The sequence below is a fragment of the Corvus moneduloides genome, chromosome 4 (assembly GCF_009650955.1).
Source record: "Corvus moneduloides isolate bCorMon1 chromosome 4, bCorMon1.pri, whole genome shotgun sequence".
Classification (NCBI taxonomy): Eukaryota; Metazoa; Chordata; class Aves; order Passeriformes; family Corvidae; genus Corvus; species Corvus moneduloides.
In genome coordinates this window covers 46,145,912-46,171,472 of record NC_045479.1, presented here as the reverse complement: position 1 = coordinate 46,171,472, position 25,561 = coordinate 46,145,912, and the positions used below count along the sequence as shown (strand labels likewise).

Below are 25,561 nucleotides of genomic sequence, written 5' to 3'. Positions count from 1 at the left end.
GAAACAAAATCCTAGGTGGAAAAGGTCTGAGCAGTGAAACTCACGCCTGAAGCAATGTAGTATGCTGGGCATCTGCCTGCTGCATGGAAAATGGGAAAGGGGACGTTGTTCGCAGGACCCAGAATGGCTCAGAATACAGATCTCACGGGTCTTCGTGGCACTGAGTAACTCTGAAAACTTGAAATTTTTTTTTTTTTTTTTTAAGTTTCCTCTGGCTAGTTTAGGTTGCTGGATCTGAGAGGTGTGCTACACACTTGCTTCATCTCTTGGTAGATGAGATAAGGTCATGTGGAGTGGAGCAGCAGTCTGCTAAGCGAGAGGTGTGCGAGGAGAGCGGTGACTGAAGAAGGGAGGAGAGGTGTCGGGACTGTCGGAAAGGATCCGGCAGAGGTGCGGGGACAGGCTGGAGCACCGCCGGGAGCACCTGCCGCTCCCGAGCGCCGCCGGGAGGTGTCGCTGTGGGCGCTGCCGCTCGGGCATCTCCCGCCGCTCGGAGCGGGAGAATGAATAAAACAGGAGCTGGGCAGGAAAACTGAGTACAGGAAAAATATACGTAATTAAATTCAAATGCACCATTCGGGCATTAAACACGTCACTGACACAGTTAATAAAATATGTGTTTCATCGTAAAATAAGGTAACTTGCTGTGCTAAAGCCTCCTTTTTTTTGTTTTGTTTCCTATTTTTAATTTTAATTATTTACCTGGTCCACTAAAGAAAAATATTTCTCTTTTCTAATTTTTAACTTTTACTCCATTTCTGCTTTTCAGTGCCTGCTTTATATATTAAGCCTTTTTTTCAGAATAAAACCTATATTTTTACAGATATTGTTTTGGATTCTTTCCTTTTGGAGAGAAGTGAAAGCTTGGGATGAAGAGTTGGTTTTCATTTTCTCTGTGTTCTGTGAAAGTTGCTTTGAAATGTGCACTGATATGGCTTTGGGGTCTGAAAATTACAATGTGTATTTTAATCTGTACGTTTAATGTTTGAAATGTTAACATGTATAGGGATTTTATATTTATAGAAACTTCTAGATATTTTGAATGCTTTTTCGGTGGTGCCGAGCATTCCTCACGCCAAAAGTCTGTCCTTTTTTATGTTCAGCTGAAGATAACTGGAGATAATCAGGTGTTACTTGCTAACTTTTCAGTGACTTACGACTTTTCCTTTTTCTTTTGTCCAGTACCAAGTCTTTTCAGCCTAATTTTCCTTCAAGCCTTATCTAATATATTTTCCAGCTAAAAATCTTATGTGCATTAACGCTTTCATTTAATACCTTCTTCTTGAGATGGTGTTCTTTAACTATATTTCATCTCTTGCTTCTTAGGGAGGAGAACGCAAACCAATAGTGATCATGCTACACCGTGAAAATGACACTTTGGGATTCAATATTATAGGAGGACGACCCAATCAGGTAATGAGAAAAGTAACTGTAGGTGATTTTGTCCTTATCTACTTTTACTCTATACACTGTTAGTAAAGAGTTACTTTTGATGACAGTAGGTATGGAATCTGTTCTTCAGATAGAAGAACTGTTTATTATCAGGTATAATTGGAGTCATTGTTTGGAAGACATAATCTCATGAGGATTTTACTATTCTAATTTTTTGGAAGGGTGTTCCTGGTGTTTTTCTTTAGGCTGGTTTACACTCAGTTCCCATGTGAGTAATGTGTATTCGTGCAAGCTCTTCAATGGAAATCTCTGAGACTACTTGTAAAAGTCATTGTTGCAGGATTAAGCCATTGGAATTTTGTGAAACAGCTTGCCTTTTTTTTTTTTTTTCTTCATTTAGAGGAGAGAAGAAAATTTGCTTCTGTAGCTCAAATAGTTTAAGCACATGTCCTGTTCTCACATGCCTGCTTTCAGTTTTTCTTTATGAACTGAAATGGTTTTCATCAATGCTATATCTTAATCTCATCAGTCTAGGTTTAGAAAGTTCATTGCAAACCATAGGATATGCATAAGGATCACTAGCCCCCACCTAGAACATACACATGAATATGCTTGTGCTTTTTTTTCACTTCATCTTTCCAAAAGCATTAATCAGGACTGTTATTGCATATGAAGGGTAAAGAAACCTGTTAAACTGGAAAATTAATAGTTGATTAAAAAGGGTTGGTAATAATTATGTACTGATCAGGTTCTTGTTAAGTGGGAGAACTGTAGCCTTCTAATATTATTGAGGAGGGGAATAGGACCCTGTCTATTAGTTTGGCAATCTTCTTCTCTAAAGCTATATTTAGTGGTGCCAAAGAGTCTGTTCCCATTAGTTGCTGCAGAGTTACTGTTCCCTGTGGGTAAATATGAAGACCAGCAGTAATCATATGTTTGGGCTGTAAATCCAAACTAAGAGTTTCTTAGATTTTTCTAGTGGAAGGGTGAGACAACACGTGGCTACAAGTTAAAATACACATGCCATGTTTGGAGTATAGCAGTAACAAAATCCAGACCATCTTTAGTTAGGATTGCATTGTGACTTCTCTTACTTACATCTGTAGGAGAACTGCAGGGAAAAGGGAGCATGTGTTCTGTTTCCTTGGGATGGCAACTGAGCTTCTTCAAAGGGCTTAGATGTTGACAGTGCATGCTGCAACAGTTATATGTATCACAAACTGTCAGATTTTCTGACTTATTATTTTGCAGTTTTAAGGAGTAAATGATAAATATATGGAGGTCTATAGCTCTGGTGTTGAGAAAACTGCCGAATGGAGAAAAGGAAATTAATTTCTATTAACACTCATATTTGGAGACAAATTGGTGATGTTGTGAGGCAGGGATGGTCTCAGGTGGTTCTGAGTCTTTGAAGTTCAGCTTGGAAGTTCCTTTGTGTTTTGTTCTTATTTTGATAAATATGACTACCATAGGCATTTGATTGACATTTCCCAGATATCAGTGTGAGACTCAGTGTATCTGGACCTGAGGATAGAACAGGAAAAAAAATGCTTGAGTTGACTCAAATATTGAAAACACAAAGTTCTGCTCAAAAGCTTAAATAGTAGAACAGGAGTTGTTATTAAAAAGACAAAAAGAGTTGGTGAAGGTGCTCTGTACATTCAGGTTGTTCGGGGAAAAGTGAAGCATTGGCTTGGTTGAAGCGTTGGCTCTTGCAGCAGAAGAGCAGAACAGTGATGTCTTTATATTAGTCACTTGCTTGGGAATGAGTTCTTCACCACATGTTATTTGTGTTTTATAAGTACAATGCAGCTTTTTCCCACTGTAAAAAGCTCTTGATGACTTGATGACTTGGGGAACGTACACACATACTTTCTGCTGGCTGTGTTTCTTTTCAGTCCATAATAGGTATCCCCACTGTTTACCTCCTACCTGAAGGGAGGAGGAGAGGAACTCATCATAGGATCGTCTTTTATTTTGTCAGAAAGGAACTTGCTTCTCATAAGTGTGTTTCTGAGAGGTGATTCATTATTCTGAGGGAGCAAGGCTGCTTTGATGGGCCCCAGCTCTGTCTGGCTGAGAGGACGGTTTCCCCTGAGGACACCACGTCAAAGCCAGGCTGGAGGGAGGTGTGTGCTGCGGGCACAGTTGCTGCACGGCACCTGGGCTGTGTGACGTAGTGCTGCAGCTCAGTGTGCCTTGTGCTGTGTTTTCCTGTCAGGATTGGTGGGTACCAGCACATGCAACTGATGGGGACCACAAGCCACACTGAAATACCCTTTTTCTTAACGGGTCATATGTTGCTTTTGAAAAAGCCAATGAAATTTCTGATGGAAAGAAATACAGTTTTATGTATTAAGTGCTGTAATTTAACTTTTGGTTTTCTCAAGTTAAAACCAAACCATGTTACTCTTGTCTTTTCACTAGTGGCCATTACGCTTCTTTTATCAGTTTCATTTCTTGCTGCTTAGATGGGAAGTCAATGGAAGTCTGTTCATTCGTCATTTCAAAATATTGCTAAAACTGTTACTGTGTTTCCCTTTTGCCTCTTACCTGACATGTATGAGTCTCTGTGACAAGGCGGAAAAAAAAAAGGAGTTTATGAAAACATAGTCTGACTAATATTATGTTGAACAAATATTTATTAACCTTAAATCTACCTGGCTTAAGTCTCCACAGGACTGTTGACACATTGTGTAAAGTATGTTCTACATATGCCTTTACAGTCTTCTTAATAGAAAAAGTTATAAAGCATTTTCCCCATGAGTGTATAGGACCTAGACTAGAAACCTGTGCACAAATGAACTGTGCTGTTGGTCAGGGATTCACCAGTCACAGAAGGAAAATAAGCATCATAATCTAAAGCATAAATCAGCGGGTAAACTATTCCTTTAGTTATTGCTAATTAGGTTATTATTTGTATAAACACTCAAAAAAACCCTGTAAGTAGGCACCGTCTGCTTGACATTAGTTCTTTATTAATAATAATTTAAAACTACTTTTAACTACCATGTGATGAAATAAAGCAGTTCCAGCATGTACAGCAACATCAGTTATATTGTTGCAGCTGTGGCAGATAACTTGTCTGTTTTAAATTTGACCTTATGCAAGCTGTACTTAGTGTTGCATAGAGATCAACTGGAAGTGGGTTTTCTTTTTGTCCACAGCTCGTCTGTGTGGATTTCATAGTTGAGCAAGTTCTCAATCTCCCATGTGAATAGGATTTATGAGGTTAACCAGTTCCAACCAAATCCTGTCAATGTAACGTGCCAGCTAACTAGTGTCACTTTGTTCTTTGGAGCTTTATTTTCAAATGCAGTAAGGGAGTTTGCAAGCAGCAGTACTGCAGGACCCCTTTTCCTTCTGGGAGAGACACCTGTGCATCCATTTTTATGAGTGTCTTCTACTGTGCATTTATGTGCTAGGCTGCTGTGAAGTCTGAGGTTTGCTCCAAGTATTTTAGCTGGGATCGGATTACTCTTGCACCTTGTGTCTCATTTAGACTAAAATAACCGGAAGTAAATGGATAATCTTATAAAAATTTCTGGAATAGTTCATTAATTCTGTCCTTTTGATTAATGACTACTTTGTGTTAAGCAAGTTAAAAAAACTCTCAAGGAGCTTAATTCTTAGCTAGAAAAGTGAACTGCATATTTCAGGTGGATTTACATTTTTCATTGCTGCTGATTTTAGTACCATCTCAGTTTTTGTTCTAATGTGGCCCTTTTTGCAACTTCCCTCTTGCCTGGTACAGAACAATCAGGAGGAATCTGCTGAGGGAATTTATGTGTCGAGGATTTTGGAAAATGGACCTGCAGACAAAGCAGAAGGCCTGCAAATTCATGACAAGATTATTGAGGTAAGAAAAAACCCTCACCAATGGATTAGTCTGTCATATTATCAGATTAATAAAGGATTTCATGGTTTTCACCCTAAGTATGTTGTAATTTTTCTCTTTTGCTGTGTCCGAACATGATTCTTGTACACTGAACTGCTTGAACATTTCTTAGAATTAAAGACATAAGTAAGACAAGTAATAAATTTACTGGTGTTGCAATTAAGCTGATCTAAGTGAAGCAAAGGTGTCAGCACTTAAAAAGAAAGCAATAGAGGCATTTTGCATTTCTTTTCATTAAGCTGAGAAAGAAGGCAAACGATGAAAATTCACATGTTTAGTGAAACTGATTTTGTCCTATGTAGGGACTATTACTGTCATGACTCTGGGACAAGGCAGAGGAGATGGCTTGGTAAGCACTGCTGTGAAACTTCTTAAGCAGAGGAAGTACTTTCTGCTGTATGATCAGAAGGAGATAATCTATTGTTCTCACCTGGATCAATACAGCACTTTCATGGTCATGTAATATGCTAGCATGGAATTTTCAGTTTGTTCCTGCATTGTACGCAGTTTTTCTCATTAAATAACTATAAATAATAAAAGAAATCAATAACTCAGTTGGAAGAATAGGTCGATGTCTACCCTACACGTGCAACTGTAATTAGCCCTGTAAGAAATCTCCAAGGAACAGTTTCAAATGGTGACTGAAATAGGCTCCTTAGGGTGCTGCCAAGACGGCATTTCCCATCACAGCTCTGACACAACTGGCAGTGACAGCACGTACCACTAGCTGCTGGGTTTGTTTAGGCCGCGTCACTCCAGCTTTGTGAGTTTAGGGGAGGCTTAGAAGCATGGTGTGAACTTGTCAGTTGGACGGGTGTTTGAACAAAGACACATGAAACAAGTGGATTGGAAGATAAATGCAGAATTCTGGTGCTGGTTTCTTGTGTTAAACCTTGTTAAAGACTAAAAACCTAAGCTAAGAGTGTTTGAATGCTGGCATTGCTCTTGATGTTGGGAGCCTAGCCAGTATGTGAAATCAAATGAATATATTTTCTTGGAAAAATAAAGCTTATGCTCTTAGCTGGCAGATAGATGCATCTCTAGGAGACACCAAGTGGGCTGAGAAGAACTGAACTTGCACGATATCTCTTATTTCCCCAAGGTATACAAAGGCTTTCACATTTGATTTTTTTTGTAACAGTAGCCTTATGCTGTGAAGATCTATTTTCTTCTGACATTACTATTTCACTTACCATATTTTGTTTTGGGTTTTTTTACAGACTGACCAGCTATGTAGTTTCATGCATTTGCTCAGCACTTCCTGCTTTAATTTCTTGTGCTTTTATAGTGCCTTGTTTTTTAAGGCAAAATGGAGTGTTTTTGGAGGAAGGAAGAATAAAGTCACAAACCAGCATTTATTAAATGTGAGGTCATTTCTCAAAATGTCACCATAATTGATGCTTGATTTTTATATGTTGAAAAATTCTGGGTGCATAAAATCATACTGAAACAGATTCCAGTTCTATTTGACATTATAGACCCAATCTAGTGTAAGTATTCATACAGCTCTGAATGGAGCACCATGTTAATATGCAACAGCTTTGTATAGAGCTTTTGTATTCGGGCAAGCATTTAAAAATATTTTGGGTTAGGCCAAATATTCTAGTATATGTTTCAGTGTTTCAAAATTTATTAGAACAAAATAAAAAGAGGAGAAGAAATAGTAACACTAAGGCATTCTAAGTGAAATGCAAAGAAGACATTATTCCTCCATGCTAGGTACAGGAAGCAGCTGGAGTCAGAACACTGAATTTTTCATTGCCCATGTATAGCTACCAGTGTCGTCTTGCTGTGGTTTGTTGTGAAAGATCAATCTGAAAGCTTTCACTGTGAGGAAATAATCAGGATGGTGTAACTATTTAAAAAACATTGGCAGATATACAGAATATGAGTTTTGGTGAGAAGTTGATAGGAAGTGGGACTTATTGCTTGCTCTTTGCTTATTCGGTGATCTGATCTAATGGGTGATATTTTATGAGACCATTCTTCAATAATCAAGCACAGAAGGAACTGATGTTGTTTGAAGAGCCTTTAATAGCTTAAGTCATTTATTTGGCAATAGGATGCCCGGGGTGTTTCTAGCAATGTGTATCTAATGGGATAATGGACAGAACTATCCCATTAAATCAGAAAATCTGTTCTCAAGGCATGTTGCTAAATAAAGAAGGTAATTTGTTTCAGTGGTTTATCACATGTTTAACAAGTATTAACTGCACATGGTTGACTATGGTGGGTTGTGCACATTTCAGATGACCATCTTGTGGGCGACAATGCAGCAAATGGATTTCACAGTCCTATGGCATTGGCAGATGGAATTGAGAGCCAAGGCTGGCAGACATAAGTAGTGCTGCCTTTTATTTATATATATCATTATCTGTAGCAGAAACATTGCCAAATAATTGTTAAGGTACTTAGAAGAATGTCAAGGGAAGGAATCAGATTTCTTTCTTGAGGTATTTATTCTAAGCGTAAAAGTACCACAGAAATGACTTGAGTTGATGGAAGTTTTTGAGATCAATGTGCCCAGGCCATAGAGCCTCTGATACTTTTGTGTGAAGAAGGCTGGTGTTTATTTGGGCTTTACCCTCAGGGGAGCATATTTTGTGCATGAGGACCTGAAAGCTGAAACAGATGCCTGTGTGCTGGCAGGGTGGTGGTGTGTGACGGTGACAGGGTGACAGCCCCAGATCCCTTGTGTCAGGGGACTGCATCTCTTCATGGGGGATGGTCATGGACCCTTGTTGATAATTTTCACCGTTCTGCTGAAGAACAGGTTTCAGGCACAGCATTACCCTTTTTATTAAAGGTTAACTCCTCTGTGAAAAAATTGTTTATGCATTGTAAAGCTGACCTGGGACAGTGATGTGCACAAGCAACACTTTGATATATATTTCCAGGAATCCTATTACAAGCCTCAAATGATCATTATTTATTCATCAAGAATAAACCCTTACGAATTACTTCTATGTAGCAGTTCCTGCGGATTTCATGGTCTTCTGATGCTTTCAGAAGTTTTTATCCAAAAATCCAGCTCCCTAAGTTGACACTGAATTGTGTTTTCCAGGACTAAAACTGTTCACATTCTATAAAAAGCATCTCATAAAACCAGATGCAGCACTGGTATCTTTGACTCCCAACATAAAACCATTGGATATGAGTGTGGTGTAAAGCCACCTAAGCTCTAACTTTTGGATCTCTATTTTCTTCCTTTTCACCCTTTTCACTTCCTTTTCACATGCATTGTGATTCTGAACATCTGAATTGTGTCAAGAGGAGACAAGCAGCAAGCAGTGCACAGGGCTGTTTATTAGTCTGTGCTAGTTCAGAAGAATTCTGGTTGCTTCCAGGAGAAAATTCAAAGTATGTTTAGAATGGTTCACAGTTACATAGCTCAGCATAATTTTATCTCCCCCTTGCTGCATGCTAATCGTTCCTACTGAGTAAATTCATTGCTCATCTCTGTTCATGCTTGATTACCTCCTCAAGGCAGTATAAAACAGCTATGATCCTTAGCAATGTTACTGATACACAGAAGTGTTTTTCCTGCTGCTTTTTTAATCCATACTTATCGTTCTGAGTGGTTAACACTGAAAGCAGTGGAGGAAAACTTGACTCTCAATTTGCAGTCAGTTCATCTTCACGTAAGTATGGCACCACATTGGCCAGATCTCCAAGCAGCACAGTACTTAATGCCTAATAACCAAGCCATTCCGAACTAGTTCTTTGAGTTGGTATTTTTCTTTGTATGCTCTGGTTTTAAGCCCAACTTTGGAATAAAAAACAACTCAGTGATTGATTTTTCTCCCATCTTCTTCCATTAGGTAAGTCACAGTGTCTTGCAGAATACTCTTGAATCACTTCAATGGTGTACAGAAAACACAGGACAGACTTTACAATCCAGTTCTTATAAAGAACATTTTTTCGTCAATTTGAGGAAAAGGAGCAACTATTAACTCACACTGTCAAAGTAGGTTTGCCAAATAACAAAAGAGCAATGAAAAGCTTTGTATGCAAATAAAAAGGACTAGTCTGAAGTCCAGAATATTCATATGTGGAAGTGTAAGCACATCATCAGCTGACAGGCTCAAGTGTTTTTCTGTTCCTTGCATTGCAAGGAAAAGACTTCTGTTCTTTAACTCTCAAGTGAAATGAGAATATTGGCCCTTCAGCATTTTAGTCAGCTGATTCTCATGAATTAAGTGGGCATGGTGGAGAAGAAGGGAAAGGAAAACATTTCGTCTGGGATCTTTAAGTCTGAAAAATAAGATAGATGCATTTATATATAACGACTGTATGTTTTGTTCATGCAGCCTGAGCTCCATAAGTAGATAATAAATAAGGCTTCATCCTGTATTCCATGTTTCCCTTTGTTCTTTCCACTTTTTTTGAGAGTATTCGCACAATGGCTTTGAAGCACATGTCAGCCAAGCCAGTTTCAATAAAGATGAAGTCTTAAGGCTTATCCTGGCAGAAGTAACTTACATCTGTTAAGTGCCTACACAGAGACTTTTTTAACTACTGCCAGACTGCTGACTGTGCTATGTGTCAGCCTTGTGATGTTTTATCTTCTGCATGTTTCTGTCATTACACTCACTATGTTGCTCAAGCAAAATCTTTGATACTAGTCATGTTTATTTGGCTAAGATTCTCCAGTGTCAGATTATGTCTGTAGAAGTGTAGTGAGTCTTAAAATGTCTTGCTGGGATCAGAGCCAGAAGATTTCGAATGACTTTGAAACAAAGCTGCACAAGATGTGGCCAGTAAGATCTGTATGGTAGCTAGGAAAACTTAATATAGTTAATTTTAGTGGTGTGGATTTCAGTGCCTCTAAATATACCTTAGCTATATTCTCTTAAATCTGTAACAAATTCATATTATGTTGCAGGTAATCAGATTTAGCACCTGCAATCATTAGATAACTCATAACTAGTCTGAAAGATCCCTGGCATAATAAACTAGTGGAACTACAGGCTTAGAAATGTCTGTAGAATCTTTTCACCTCTCCCTCACCTGTTGAGCTACAGGTTTTTAGAGACCTGAAATCTTTCTTCTGTCTGAATAAATTTTTAGAGTCGGGTGTGACCAGGGCTGCATAACTTCATTTGAATAGAAGCTACTGTCCCACTGACATTTTTTACAGAAAAAAAACAGAAAGCCTTAGAGTGCTTCTTGGAGAAGCAAGAGATCCAGGTTGTGGTCTCTGCCCTGCCTGAAGGATTGAATTTACATCTCCGGGTAATTGCTCCTGTTAGTAAGGCAGAAGCTCTCCTGTGTTAGACCAGCATCCACCCACCCTCCTCAAACAGAGCTTGGTACCAGCAGGTTTTTAGAGAGCCAGGATTATTCAGTGATAATCTGGTGTGAGATAGAGACTAGTTCCAGGGAGCTGTATCTGGAATACTGGTCCTGCCCTTTTCCGGGTAAGTGCTTGTGACAATACACAAGAATTCCCCTCTTTCTTTCACAGTCTTGTGTCTTACATGACACTTTAATGATACTTGCATTTCTAAGTTCACAGTGCCTTGACTTTGAGAGGGGAGCTAGCAATTGCTGTTAACCAGGAAATCCTCTAGCTAGGACAATTTTCTAAATGTGAAAGATGGGGTCCCCTGACTGAATGAATACCAGTAGTTATGGTTTTCCTCCTCTGGGTTTTAACTCAAGCTGCTGTGTTATCTGAAAGGTGGTTACTGCTGCTGATGCCCACTATCAAAAGACCATGAGGGCTGGGTATCTTGTAGGTGGGAGAACTTAGTGTTCAAGGTACTCTCTGTTCTAGAAGTTGACCATGGTTATCCTAGAATGCCTGAATTTCATAACTCGTTGCCTCAGTTTAGAGATCAGCAGCCTAAATTTGACTAGACTTGCTATAGGTCTTCAGAGGTGCTTGAATTCCTTTCTATTCACAGAACTAAAATGCAAATATTGTGTTTAGAGAAACAGGTTATGCTCCTTCCAAAAAACACTAAAATTCTAGCAATTCAGTGTCTGTGTTTTAAAAAGAAAACGTTAGACTTGTTTTTATGTGACCTAAAACTTCTTAGGGTTTTTTGTGGTGAACTGTGTTAGTCCTACTAAGACTTCACAAAATCCTTTCTGTCCTAAAGAACAGGAAGAAATAAAGCAAAATTATATTTAAGAAGGGGTGAAGTTTGTGTAATAGATTAAATAGTGAATGACAAGATTTTATGAACAGAAATCCACTATTTGATCTCTTAGTTGACTGCATGAAGTCTTACAGTCATAAACAGGTAAAATATTATTTGACACTTTTTTGATACTTGTGTAGCACAGCAACATTAAACAATTCTAAAATGCCTTGTCTTCTAAGAGATGGGGTCTTTTAATCTGAGGTATAAACTCAGAACTTGCTGTGGATGCAGCTGTAGAGAGGCCCAAGCCTGTGGGAAGGTTTTCCATCTGTATTTGTTTGGTCTTATTCTCACAGACAAACCAAGCACATGTGCAAGTATAATGCTGCATTGTTTTTGTGAAAATATGTATGCTCACAGTGCTTTTATCTAAAAAAGGATGGAAATGCCAAACGTGGTTGGAACATGACCACCAGATGAGCTCTCCAACTAGTTTATTTGCAGAATTGGTATATTAAAGAGATAAGGCAGTGTCGTCCTTTTCAGTAAGTCTCTTCAGACTGTGAGTCATAGCTCTTTCTCAGCAAGGTGCTCCCAGTAAGCAAAGAAGAGGGATGCTGTGGTAGCTGGAATGGCACAAGCTAGATGGGGCAGAAGCAACCGTGTGAGAGTGTTTCTGAAATGTGACCTAGCATGAAAGAAGTCAAGAGAGTATGTGAAGTGGAAATGGTGAAAATCGTCTTCTACGCTGTTTTTTTTAATGCTATTTCTACCATGCTGGGGTTTTTTTTAGGTGGCTTAGGTTAGTCTTGATGGAAGAGGCTTTGGGATCTTGCATGCACGTGAATGTGCATAACCCCTGCCCTCCAATGGGATATTTCTATGTTGCTCTGACTGTGGGGGATCTCTACAACAGATGGATCACTGTAGGAGCAGAAGGGAAAGAGTGAAATAGAATGTACAAGAAAAAAGAAAAATCGGAAAATTTACAATTAAAGAGTACAAAGCACCAACCTCAAGTTTCCACAGAAGTACTTTCCAGTGCTTGCTCATAAATAGGAAGTGTGGGAGAAATTGAAGGCATGTAGGAATAGGGGTAGCTGAATTGTGAAATTAGATCATCCATACACGCTGCCATGAACTCTGATGGGTAAATGAGGGGGAAAAGTACTGCAGCAGAGCTATGATAACTGTACTGGGTCTGCAGAGTTGGGCAGTTGCCAAATTAGCAACTCAGCAGTGCTGTTAGGCCGGAAGGATTTTTGGTTAACCTGTGGAAGAGCTGACTAATGTAGGAACCTGCAAGATCCCTTAAATGGTGTTGCTACCATGGGCTGCAGATCCCCAGGCACCATGTGAAGGCCTGCTCACACCCATCTCCTTCAGCGAGTTTCTGATCTCACCCCTGAGGTATAATGTGTCAGAAATTTGGCAAGTTGAAGCTTAGTATCTTCCTAGATGCCCTGTTTGAGCTTGACTTTGCTGCATGTCATCTTTCTTTTCTCTCCCATGAGTATTTTTAGGTTTTTTAAAAAGCTTTAAGGTAAACCTTGCAAAACAATAGGATATAAGCATCCTTCCCTCTTTCCCAGCAGCCAGAGTAATGCAGATTTATATGTAGCTGAGGTAGTAGGTTTAGAGGAAATTTTTGTTCATATGAGGTGTTCATTAGGTGCTTTCAGGAATGCATTAAACAACTTGTCTAACATCTGTCAAATGCTGTTGCTTTCATCCCCTTCCCAGGAAGAGAATGGCATATGTAGGGGGGAGTGTTTTGTTTAGGAATTTTTCAAATAATTGTGTACACACATATTTACGTGTCAGCGTCTGTTTATGTTAGGGAAGACAAAGTCATAGAAATATATCTTTATTGCTGGAGGTGCAAGCTTTTGTGTGAAAACCCTTCTCTTGGATCTTTGCTCTGGGCATGATCTTGGCTCGGCCCTGAAGAAAGTGCTTTCTCATCCATTGATAAGCCAGATCTCCATGGCAGTTGGGCTGTAGGTTGTGTACCATTGCCTTGGTCTGGGTCCAAGTCTGTCTTACAGGTGTGGTGGACTTGCTGGTTGCTCTGGAGCTAGATACCCTAACCTGGTGAACTATGGAAATCTGAGAGGAGGAAAGGCATTCTCCAATGACTTCCTTAACCTTGTCAACACAGTGAACAGAAAAGATCAAAAGCTTCAGAGAGGACTTTAGGATGTATCAGGGAGAGCTAACACTTTGAGGCTCATATGATCAGGACTAGCGGGAATAATTGATGATAAGCCCAGCTGTGGAAAGCACTGATAAAGTCTGAGACCATGCTGAGTTTGTTGCTTAGAACTGAAGGATGTGCAAAGAAGCCATGCCTCTCACGTCACATGCTGCTGGCACCCCAGAAGCTCTTGGCATTTTCAGAAAGTGAAAAGAGCCTTCTTTTGCCTTTCATGAAGGTTGCTCTTTATTGTGGTTGAGACAACTTCACAGTTAGAGGAGTTGACAGCTTACATGTGTTGTGTGAATGCAGTGTTTTATCTTCTGAAGTCACTGAATGGATTGTTGCAATCCCAAGGATATGTGCTCCAAGAGCTTTGATCTCTTATTTTTCTTAATCAGCTAGTTATATTTGTATGGAGTAGGTAATCATGTTGTCTATAATCGGAGGTTGAATGAAAAAAGCCTTTTGTGTCTGCCAGTGCAGAAATGCTCTAAATGAAGTAATTATTCAAGGCTTAACTTAAAAAATTAATAGCCCAGTTTTTAAGAAGATGTGAAATACAGCAGTGTGTTGAATGGGAGAATGCTCCTCCTGAGAACTGTTGAATTGGTGTAGTAAGAAGCATGTACAGCACTGTACTTTCCAATTGCTTTGAAAATTGAAGTGATAATGTTAAAAAAAAAGAAGTAGTTATTTGGGAACTTCTTCTCTCCAAAATGAAAAATTCTGCAGCATTTTAAACCATACTGTTATGGAAAAACTGATTTTTAAATTGGCAAGAGCAGATGTGGTCACTTCAAACCACTAACAAAGGCTATGCTTAGTAAAATCAAATATACTAAACAAAATACATTTGTTACTAATACACAGGCATTTTGGTAAATATATGTCTTGTTTGGAATTGTAAATCTAATGTAATTTTACAACTTTGTATGCAGACCCAACTTGATCGAGTCACTGCTGCTGCAGGAAAGGAGTGCAGAATGACTCAACACTGTTTCTTAATTCAAATTATTTTGGAAGGCATTCTCTTTATGAAATATTGTTGACAAAATAAGTCATGGCTGCTATGTTTATTTACATAGAAAGTTTATGTATGTTATTTATGGGATATGTTTTACATATTTTTCTCTTTGAGGAAAATATTTGTCTTTCAAGTAGCAAGACTGGGAGACAGAGAGGGAATGGGAGAAATTACAGAAAAAAAATTCAAAACACTTGAAATCCTGCTGATTTCTACTTGGTTTTTAAGTATGAAAACCTTATTTGAATATCACTTCCAAACACCTATTAAATGGTTTCACAACTTTAAAATTGGATAAATTATGATTCTCTGTGGCTAGAGGAGGTCACCTAATGTGGGAGAAGTTCTGAAATGGGTTGATAGAGAATATGAGTTTTTTTCCCTTTATCTGTCTTTCCCCCCCCATTTGGAGCATCCAACGTTTGAGAGATCCAGAGGCTCAGAGCTTACCCATCTGTTTCCAAGCACAGTCTCTCAATCTTGCATTTGCTTCTTTAACCATGCTGATCAAGAGGGTAAATATCTGAAGTCCTTCTAGCAGCATGTGGGAAGAAGGCATGCTATTTTAAATGGAAGGGATTTGCTGTCTTGAGTGAATTAAAACATCTGGATCCCTACACTTCTCTGTTACAGTCTGATTGATTCAGGCTAGTCTTTGGCACATGGCAAATATGGAACCATATGGTCTTCATGCTGTCAGCAAGATTTTTGAGCACATACCTCTGCCTGCCCTCCAGCTTTCTCTGGTAGCTGCTACTGTGACCTAAAAGATAAATGTTCCAGGCGCTTTCAGGCTGTTGTGCCCTTCTTGAGCAGATTAGTTGCATTTTTTTGAGGGGTGCAATGTCTAGAATTTGGACCAGAAAGCTGAATCCTTCACCTCCCCTGCAGTGCTCAGAGCCCTGATCCAAATCGGATGCCTTGTGCTAGTGCCAGATGTGTAGCAGCACTTTCTAACTTACAGTTCTAACTTGCACTTACACTGCATCTTGTTTTTTTTTAATTTCTCCATGAAATCTCCAAGTGTTCAGCACAACTGGTTTATAGTATGCTCTAAGTATGTGATTATATAGAAAACTGACTCTTTTGAGAAGTTTTAAAACAGAAATTTACTTTCTAGTGACCAAGAGGATGGTGTTAAAGCCATAATGGTCTTTCTAGCACATCTTTTAATTTCTTTTTCTTTGAGTGGTAGGCAGAGTAAGTATGATATTTATCAAAAATATAGGAATTCTTCCATGTTTCCAAATACTCAGAATACCTTATTTTTTTTTAATAAGTCTTTTTAATGATTTCTCTATTTTTCATTTTTATTTAAAAATAGAGCAGGAAGAGTCTGAGGACTAAGAATAATATTTCTATTTTAAAAAGCCTGTAAGAAGCAAAAATTGTTCATGTGTTTTTTTTTTTTTTGGAGAACTCTTATTACTGCTAGAATGTACACCACTGTTTTCAGCCTTCTTTCTGAGTCATTTAAGTACTGTACCCTTGTACTGAGAGTGCGGGGGTTTTTTTGTATTTTTTGTTTCCTCCCTGCTATGAGGTAATGGAAATCTAAAGGATCACTAGTCATCACTTAGCCCAGAGGTTGTATCTTCTAATTAGCACTAACTATGGGAAGTATTTTAAAGATTAAAGAACACAATGACATATCAGAATACCTTTCAGAGAGCGAACTGTTCAGACAATGCTGTTAATATCTTAGCAGAGCAACTTAAGAAAAAGTTTTCATCTGATTCCTTAAATTCCTTACATCTTATGTTGGTCAGAGCCCTGCAGTCTGTTACAGCAGTTCTGTTGATGGCATTAACAAATATTTCAGGGAGTTTTAGTAGAAAATGAAGAATTGTACATTATCGACTTGCATTGCATTTCTCTCCCTCTTTTTATGTACTTTAAAACTAAAAAATACTCACTCCTGCTTTCTTAATCAGAGTTGCTACTTAGTGTATAAGTACCCTGTCCTCTCAGAGAACTTGTCTGTCTATTCTGCTTTGAGCTACTCCTGGCATCTGTTCTGGCAGGAAAAGCCTGAACTCCATAATCCAGTTGCTAAATTTTTCCTTTGATTCAGCCACTTAAACATGAAATGAGACTTTAGAGACTGATGGACTAGATAGAAAAATCTACTACACAACAGTGGAGTCCAATTATAAATTGGAAGCACCATCATTGGTGCTGCTTTTTCCAATTTTAAATGAGTTGAGTTTTCCCCAAATTCATGTATTGTGCATTTTACCAATAAATGACTGGCCAAACCATGATGAATCCATGTTACTAAGTAGGAGAACAACAATAAGTGATGTTCACCAGCCTGTGCCAAGCCATCTGCCTGATGTTTACTTTTTTGATCATGTGTTCAAAAGAGTACAAAGCTCTGCAAAAAACCCAACAAACCAATCTAAAAATAGAACCCAGAGCATACAGGACGCTTAAGATGAGATTCATACTGCCTATGGATAAATATCTTAATATTTTCTCATTCTCCAAGTATTGAAGATGAGTTAGGCATGTATTTTTTAACAAAGATGATTAGTTCAGCCTGAAATATTTCAGCTAGTGACATCTAAGTTAGGATGAGCTTCAGCTGAAGCAAGTGTTAGTGATACATCTTAAAGTCTTTGGAATTTTCACATGAACCAACATATTTTTAGTGCCTTTTAGTGCTTTTGAGGTTAGATTTTTGGGATAAAACTCTTTGTACAGAGTTCTTCACTGTAAAGCCAGAACACACCTTACTGAATCTTGAGTCATTCAAGAATGAATATCATTTTAGAAGAAATAATATAATTTGGTTTATTCGCCTTTGTATGTCATGTTTCACATGGGTCTGATATTCCATTCTTCTGGAATTACATATTTCACTAATTAAATCAAAGCTCATAATATGTAAAATGCCAACATAAGTACAAAGAGAGAAATTCAGGTACAAAACATCCTCTGATGCTGTTTGAGGTGGCTTGCTCCAACTCCATAGTCTTAATGACTCAATGTTACATTTTTCATTAAACTAACCAAGCAAAATCAGCACACAACAACAAGATCAAGCCTTATTCCTTGTTTCAGATATTCCAATTGCTAAATCGTTGCTCAAAATCTGGCAGGAATTAACATGAGAAAAGATGCAACTTGAAATGCTCCAGTAAACCCTCCTTGTTTAGGGACTAGCTTTGAAGTCACTTAACATATGTCATATCTAGTCTTGTTAATCTCTATGTCTTTATGACTGGAGTAAACCCAAGTGTTGGATGGCAGTCTGTGTCCCCTAAATTGGTTGGTGTATCACTGGTTTAGCTGACTCTGCTGTAGTGGAGGAGTGAACCCCTGTGTTGGCTGAGAGCATGCACTCAATCTCAGCTTTGACCATTCTCTGTGCCTTTTTAGAAGTCAGAAAACTCTGATTTTTGCAATTTGTGGAGGAATCTGAGTAGCTGTTTGTGGAACCTTGGTGATGGGTTTTAGCAAGTGAAGATGCAGATGTGTGTTTGAAATGTTTGAGGGCACCAGCCATTGAAAGCAGTAGAGCAATGCTTCATTTTTCAGCAGTCTTCAGAGAGAGTTTGTTCAGAGAAACAGACCACGCAAAGACTGAGAGACTGGTGACATTCTTTTGGCAAGGGAACAATAAAATATATTGCTCAAAGTAAGAAATTTTTATCTGCACTTTTGTTGCTTTGGGGTTTAGTATTTTGTATGGAGATCGAAGTTACAAAAGGGAAGAAAGGCAGCATCATTTATCAAACTAGGTTGTAAAATTTGGACGGGCTTTTGGGCAAAGGGTGTTTTCATTAAAACTGGCATAGAAAGATTTATTACGCATTTTTACTTATTTTAAGTTTTTCTGAGGCTTTTTTTGTGTGTTTTTGGTTTGGTTTTGGGTTTTTTTAGACCAGGACTGAGAAATTAGGAGATGTGGGGATTGCTTCCTGCAAAATAATCTTTTCCTTTTCTTGTCATCTTCATTGATTTGTGTATCCAGAGTTTATTCTGGAGTTTCATGGTTGAGTGTTTCCATTCAATTTCAACAAGCATATTTGAGCATTGAATGAGCATATCAGGTTTTGGGATGCACATATGTGGGATGCATTGGTTCTGAGGATGCTTCTGTGGGGAGGCATTAAAAACTACACTTGGAAGGAGATGTTGGCTGTAGAAGTACCTTGGAGCATTTGGAGGCTACTGAGAAAACAGGAACACTTGGCAGCAAAGGCACAAACACCAGTGTAAACTATAATTATGAACTAACAATCTAAAATATGAGTCAGACTAAAAGAAAGTTGCAAATGTTTAATGTTCAATATGAATTTCTTGTAATACTTTTTAGTGGAAGGACTCGTAGCATTTTATTTGATACTGTTAAGATATTAATGGGCTAGGATGTCAGACACAAGGGGATAATATAAAAGGAACGGCTGAAGTTTTATCTATTAAACAGACTTTTCCAGACTGATTTTTTTTTTAACATGGCTTTTCAGCTGTGCACTCTGGATATTATTTAACTTTCCCTTGCAACAGTTTTCCAACTTCAGCTATTATATGAACGTAAAACCGTGCTTTTGGGATGACACTTAAAATTTCTTTTTACAATTTGCAAGCTGTGCCTTTCTGTGCTCAGAAGGCAACTACTATTGTTTTTCAAACTACCGTTTTACATGTGAGGATTTGGAAGTGATTAAGATCCAAAAGGCACTGTGAGTTACAAACTAGAATAGAATAGACTATTTTCAGTTGGAAGGGACTTACTGCAATCATCTAGTCCAACTGCCTGACCAATTCAGTGCTGAACAAAAGATAAAGCATGTTATTATTAGAGTCTCTTTTCTTAAAGTCTAAATTTGTAATCACTTTAAGGGATTTCTTTTTTTTTTCAAATGCAAGTGTTTACATGAATACTGCAATACAACTTTCAGTCTCCAACAAAAGCACTGTTAAGTATATTTCAGTAAGAAAGATTATCAAGGTGAAGAAGGTGAATGATGACTGCCTTTTCTTCCCTTCCATGTCATGCAGTTCAGAGCAATGCATAAGGAGCAGTGGGGAGCAAAAAAGACTGACTTAAAGGCCTATACTCATTACTTCCTCCAGCAACACTTCAAGTTGTCAGGTTTTTAAACTGGTTTGTAGAATTCTGGTAAATCAAAATTTCGTGTCTTATTGTTCCAAATTGAGATAGTAATGCAATGATTAAGACTTTTCTTTTTGTGGATAACCAAGAAAGTGCATATGTTCTCCTGAGGTTACAGGTCAGTGTTGGTCTTTGAAAAGTTTTCTGGAGAGTCTGTGTGCGTTTTGGTGTTGGGGACTTGCATAGAGAAGCAAACTACAGTGACATCAGATGCAAGTGTGTATCTTGAGGTGAATCAAACACACTTTAACATTTATTTAAAGTATTTCAATTGCCATATCCATAATGGCATGTAAATATACAACAAATGGATGTTTATATGTGTATGTGTATACGTAGTTTTCCAAAGTCACCTGTGAGCTGAGGAAATTCAGTCTGGTATAAATCTTTGCATTTACTTTTAAAGTTTATAAAAAAAAAAAAACGTTTCCAGACAATTTGCATGTTAGGTCAAAGGTTTGTTTTGTGGTTTGTTAATTCTATTTTTCAAAAAAAGAGCAATCTGTGTTTTTTTTAACCTTAAATCACATTGTTCTGTTAAACACAAATGCTCTATACTAATTGAAAGCCATGGGCAAATGCAAAGAATAGACCTATGTGTTGATTTCTTCTTACTTCATACTTTTATCTGAAATCTTACTGTAGGAAATATTTCTTACTTGATTTTGAGAATAGAGAAAATGTTTTCAGTATTTCTCTGTAAAATCCTGCTGAATATATTTCAAAAACTTTGATTCCTTCTTGCACATCTGTAATGACTTCTGTTTTTCACATAATGCTCAGATCACTGAATGTTAATGGCAGTTAGTTGAACTGAAGAACTAGTGATACTTTTATTATATTTCTCTTTATCTCCTGGAAACTCTGTTCTGCTCCTCTGCTCATGCATCTGGCATCTTTTTCATGTTCTTGGTGCAGAGGTCTTCAGAGTCAGGGACAACAATCATCTGAAAGAAACCATTCTTATCTGTTCTTATATTTTATGCATTTGTTTGCTGCTGTTTGATAAGGCTGTTAGAGAAGGTATTAAATGTCAAGGGCCATATGAGTGAAGCCATGAGTTGCTCTCAGTAAGAAGAGGAAGAGGTCATGCTCCTGCGTCAAGAGTGGGGCAGGAGATGGTAGGAGGGACTGTGCAGCAGCAACTGGAGAGGAGTCAAACACTCTCCAGTCTTATTATCAGCAGTTTTAATGTAGTTAATTAATGAGTTTAATTCTTGTCATCTCCTTATCTTCTGTGATCTTAATTGCTTGGCAAAGACTTTGTTGCACTGTGTTGGGGTTTTTAATGCTGTCAGTGTTTTGCATTGAGAACCTGACATTTATTGAAGTGTTACCTTATTGCTTTCTCTCTGGTTACATAAGTAAAGTCAAAGCACAGCAAGTGAAAATAGAATAGACTTGTAAGTCTATCTATTTTTATTGTAGAAGCTTTGTTGAATTCAGACATTTGTTTTAAAAATGATGACAAAAGTGACAAGTACCTCTTCCTTCAAAAAACCAGTGTGCATAATTAATTGAATGCATATATTTGTATACACATGCGAGCTGTATCATGTACCTTGGTCTTTGTACCTGATTTTGATGTAGACCAGCCCATTTCATAGGAAGTCAGCTGAGGTCTGCATCGTTTCACACTAGGTGCTGAGTGTTGCAAGTGACTGACCTGTAGGAACTGCTTGTAGGCGTAAAATATCCCCTGTAGCTGCTGTGGTGGGAAAGCTTCCAGGAACAGAAGGAAGCTGCCACCATTCTCTGGAACAGCACCCAGTGCCATCAGAAGCATTGCCATTAGAGTCAATCTGTTCTTGCTCCCAAGGGATGTGCTCATATGGAGAGAGGAAATCAAAATGTACAGATCTTTGGTTTTACATACGTAAGCAGATTTGATTTGTAAGCAGATTTGAGATTGACAAAAGGCTGTAAAAATGGAGAAGCTTGGTTAATGCACAAAGCAATATTGTTTAGACTGTAGTGAATAGTGTCCTCTGATTTCATGTGCTGTGCTGCAGCTGTGGTAACCAAAAGATGATGGCTCTTTCCTCTGGCCTCTCAGCCTCAGGTATGAAGTACAGCTCGCCTGCTAAATATATTCCTGGAAATGTTGAAACTGCTCGGGAGGCAGTGCTATGACTTATGCCTTCCTACAACTCTGCTACTGATTAATTATTGCTGATCTTTGTTTCTAATCAGAGCTTTCACTCCATGTGTTTTGTCATTAAAGAGTACAGGGAATTTTCAGAAGAAAGATCTACAGGCCATGGTGCATAATGCTAATTCATTGAGATTGTGACTTGCTCATAATGCAAATATGCCTCCCTACCTCCTCTTTTTTGATTTACTTTATTCAATAATGTTAGCTGCCGGTGATGTTTAATTAGTTTAATTACTGTTGTTGATCCTGTCAGGAAGTTTCCTTGGGTTTATGCAGACAGTTTATAATCCAACTGTTTAATATTGGCTCATGGTTGATTATAAATTTGAAAATACTGTAAGAGTCTGGGAAATCCAGATAATAACACTTAATAATAGTTTTAATGCTTAATCAAGCTGAGCATTTTCATTTACATGTGTTTCCTGAAAAGCCAGCACTGATTGACAAAGGCTAGTTTCAGATCCTGGGTCCTTTGAAAATTAGGTAACAATTGACTTCTCTGGGTGTGGACATCCAAAAATCTGGGACACAAAGCTATGCTGTTGAGTCATCCAGTGAATCAGATTTACCCATTGATAAGAAATGGGTTAATGAATGTGTTTTAACAAAAAGGACATGGAGAGCAAAGTGAGAGAACATATGCCGGTGAGTCAAGACTTCAACTGCCTTCCCTCCTGCTCCATCATCCTGCCATGTCAGAACCCTTAGCTGGGTTTTTGGGGGCAGTACCTGCACTGTCTAACCTACATCGTTTGCCTGCAATTATTCCTCATTTACAAGTTAGTGTGCAACATAGAAGAGTCCCACTGCTGGGTTGATCAGCTGCTCCTGGCAAGGGCTGTCAGTTGATGGGAGTATGCCATTTATCCCATCTTTAAATGGCTCTCATTTTACTGAGGAGATCCTGGAGTGCTCTTCTCCAGGGCTGTGCAGTCAGCTGCTGCCTGCTACCCTTGGCCTTGCCTGCTTCTCATGAGCCAGGAACCCCAAGACCTTCTTCTCAGGGCCCATTCTCTGCCCAGCCTGTACTTGTGCTTGGGATTGCCCTGATCCAGGTGCAGGGCCGTGCACTTGGCCTTGTTGAACTTCCTGAGGTTTGCACAGACCCACCCCTCAAGCCTGTGAGGGTTCCTCTGGGTGTCATCCCCTCCCTCCAGCCTGCTGACCACAGCACAGAGCTCGGTGTCGTCAGCGAACTTGCTGAGGTGCGCTCGATGCCATGTCCATGTCACCAAAGACATTAAACAGTACCGGTCCCAATACAGACACTTGAGGGTGTGTATTCACAATATACTATATATGCATAGAATATATTATAAAACGTGTGTGTATATAAATATATATATATATATATATAAAAATTTGTGTATCTCTCATGTAAAATCACTGTGAAAACTATGAGACGTAAAACCTGTTATTGCTGATTGGTTAAATTCTGGCCTGGCAAATGAGAACAAGAATTTTAACATTGATTATAGCTACTCTGAGACTTCACTCTGTGCTTGCTTGTTGATACACCTCTAATCTTCTACTCGCACATGTATAGATTTTAAGGCCACGTAAGTGTAATTACAGTGGTAGGACATGACCAATCTCAGTGTTAAATATTTCCACAGGATTTCTTTTTGCAAAATCAGGTCCCCAAGCATCATTACAAATGATCTGGTAATGATATATTACCTTAAAAAAGATGAAGTTTAGGAAGGACAAACATAGGATTGATCGCTTTGCTCCCTTTAGAAGATTTATAATGATGTAAAAATTTCTATTCACAGGCAAGCATGTATGTCTGTTCTTTCCATTTGGAAATAGCAATATCTATTTCTCCTGTGTACTGAAAGACTGGAAGTGTTGTAGACTTTCCTCAATTTTCATTTGAAATAAATTTTTTTCATAACCTATGCCTTTTCATTTTGGTCTGGTTATCCAGAATTTGAACTAAATGAGTATTAATTAAAATAATGATGATTTCTGGAAGTTTAAAAAAAAAAAAAAACCACAAAGAAACCAAACCACCTCTTTAAAAACTGAATCTGAATACATTGTATTTTCACAGTTGTTCCTAAGAAAGTCATTAAGCGAAACAGATCAGAAAAGAGCAGCTATATTTAAGATAGAGAAACCTAGAAAATAACAATACATAGAAAAATCTCTTCAGATCTTTTAAAGATCAGAATGAAAAATAAATGTTTATTTAAATGTGATTTTACGAGTTTCACTTGTTAGTTTTTACAAGCTTTCACCTATTGTGATTAAGATTGGACCTCTTTATATTACCCATTATAGTGAAAGAAAAGATTTTTATTAATTTACTTGAAAAACAAGATGGTATCAACCTATTATGTGTATATACCATTCAGAACCATTCAGAACATATGTGTTGACTTTTATAATTGCAGCTTAGTGAAATGATTTATAATCTTGTGAACCATTCAGAAGGCTAATAATGGCACTTTTGTCTTGTAAAATGAGCCAAAAATCATATGTCTGAAATCTGTTTTCCTTTTTTCATAAATGTTGTGAGAATAGACAATAGCCTGGACTGAAGCAAAAATAACAGCACGGAGCCAGACAGAGTGAATCCTGTGTTTGAGAGTAATATGAAAGGTTATTATCCACCCTTTCCTTAATCTGCCTCTACTAGAGAGCACAGATAGCACATTTTCAAGCTGTCTTCCCTCTCTGGAACAGTGGCAGCCAGTCATCAGGATCTTGCCATTACTTTTCATAATAATGGTCTTGCAATACATTAAGGAAATTCACATTTTGATGATTTTGCTTTTGGGCTAAGTTGAATTAACTGTACCAAATTGATGGTTCAAAAGTTTGACTACATGCTTTTTAAATAAACATTTTGAAAACCTAAGATAACAAAGAAAAGTCAGAGTGGTGTTATCTGAATATCTTGATAATTTTTCTGATAATGCAACAAAAGAAATATGCTGGAATATTTTACGTGAAGTGACATTTTCTAGCTGTCTGCACTTAGGAATGTGATTTAAGTTCCTAATTAACATGAAAAAAAGAAGGTTTTTTGGTTTTTTCCTGAAATATCATTATTTTCATCCAAATACAGGTATGGACTGCTGTTACATGTTACATGAAAGTTTCCATTTCATGACTTACTTGTAAGGATAGCCTCTTGCAGTCAGCAGGGAAGCCTAAAAACTTAGCTTCTTTTAAAGTGTTTCTCTGTCTCAAGTGAGAAAAAATACTGTTTCACTGTGCAGCAGTTGAACCTTTGAGGCAGTTAGTGATATAATTCAGACTGAATTAATTGCAATTAGAGTTGATATGTCAGTAGTTATCTCATATTGGAATGCATAGAGGATCTAAAGACATACTAAAAATATTACTTGAATATTAATTTTCTTGAAGAAGAACAAATAGTACCCCACAAAACTAACTTTCAGCCATTTCCAGACCATTTTATTTCAATTGACAGATGTGACCATAACCAGTCTGAAAGAAGAGTGTGGACTCCTGTTTATGTCAGTAGTGGTTGAATCTGTGTTTTGACATGCAAAATTTAGTTTGTAGTGAACATCTGTATTTTGAGGAAAAGCATTGTAGCCGTGTAGTAAGTAATATGGAATGTTTCCCAGTAATCCTTACGTTGAAAGAAGCAGGGTGGCTGATTTTTGGTAAGGAAAACCTGAGGAGAGTTTGGATTTT

General features: G+C 38.0%; 1 protein-coding gene across 6 annotated transcripts in view; it reads left to right on the top strand.

Moving 5' to 3' along the window:
* PDZRN4 (PDZ domain containing ring finger 4) overlaps positions 1–25,561 on the top strand; it is a 268,192-nt gene that overhangs the window by 36,157 nt on the left and 206,474 nt on the right. For 5 of the 6 annotated variants that reach the window (XM_032106446.1, XM_032106448.1, XM_032106447.1 and 2 more), the window contains exons 2-3: positions 1,327–1,413; positions 5,147–5,251. In XM_032106446.1, the coding sequence (XP_031962337.1) occupies positions 1,327–1,413; positions 5,147–5,251 (192 nt within the window). Of the gene's footprint in view, positions 1–214; positions 637–1,326; positions 1,414–5,146; positions 5,252–25,561 lie in introns of those variants that run through there. The other variant, XM_032106449.1, reaches the window with a different exon arrangement.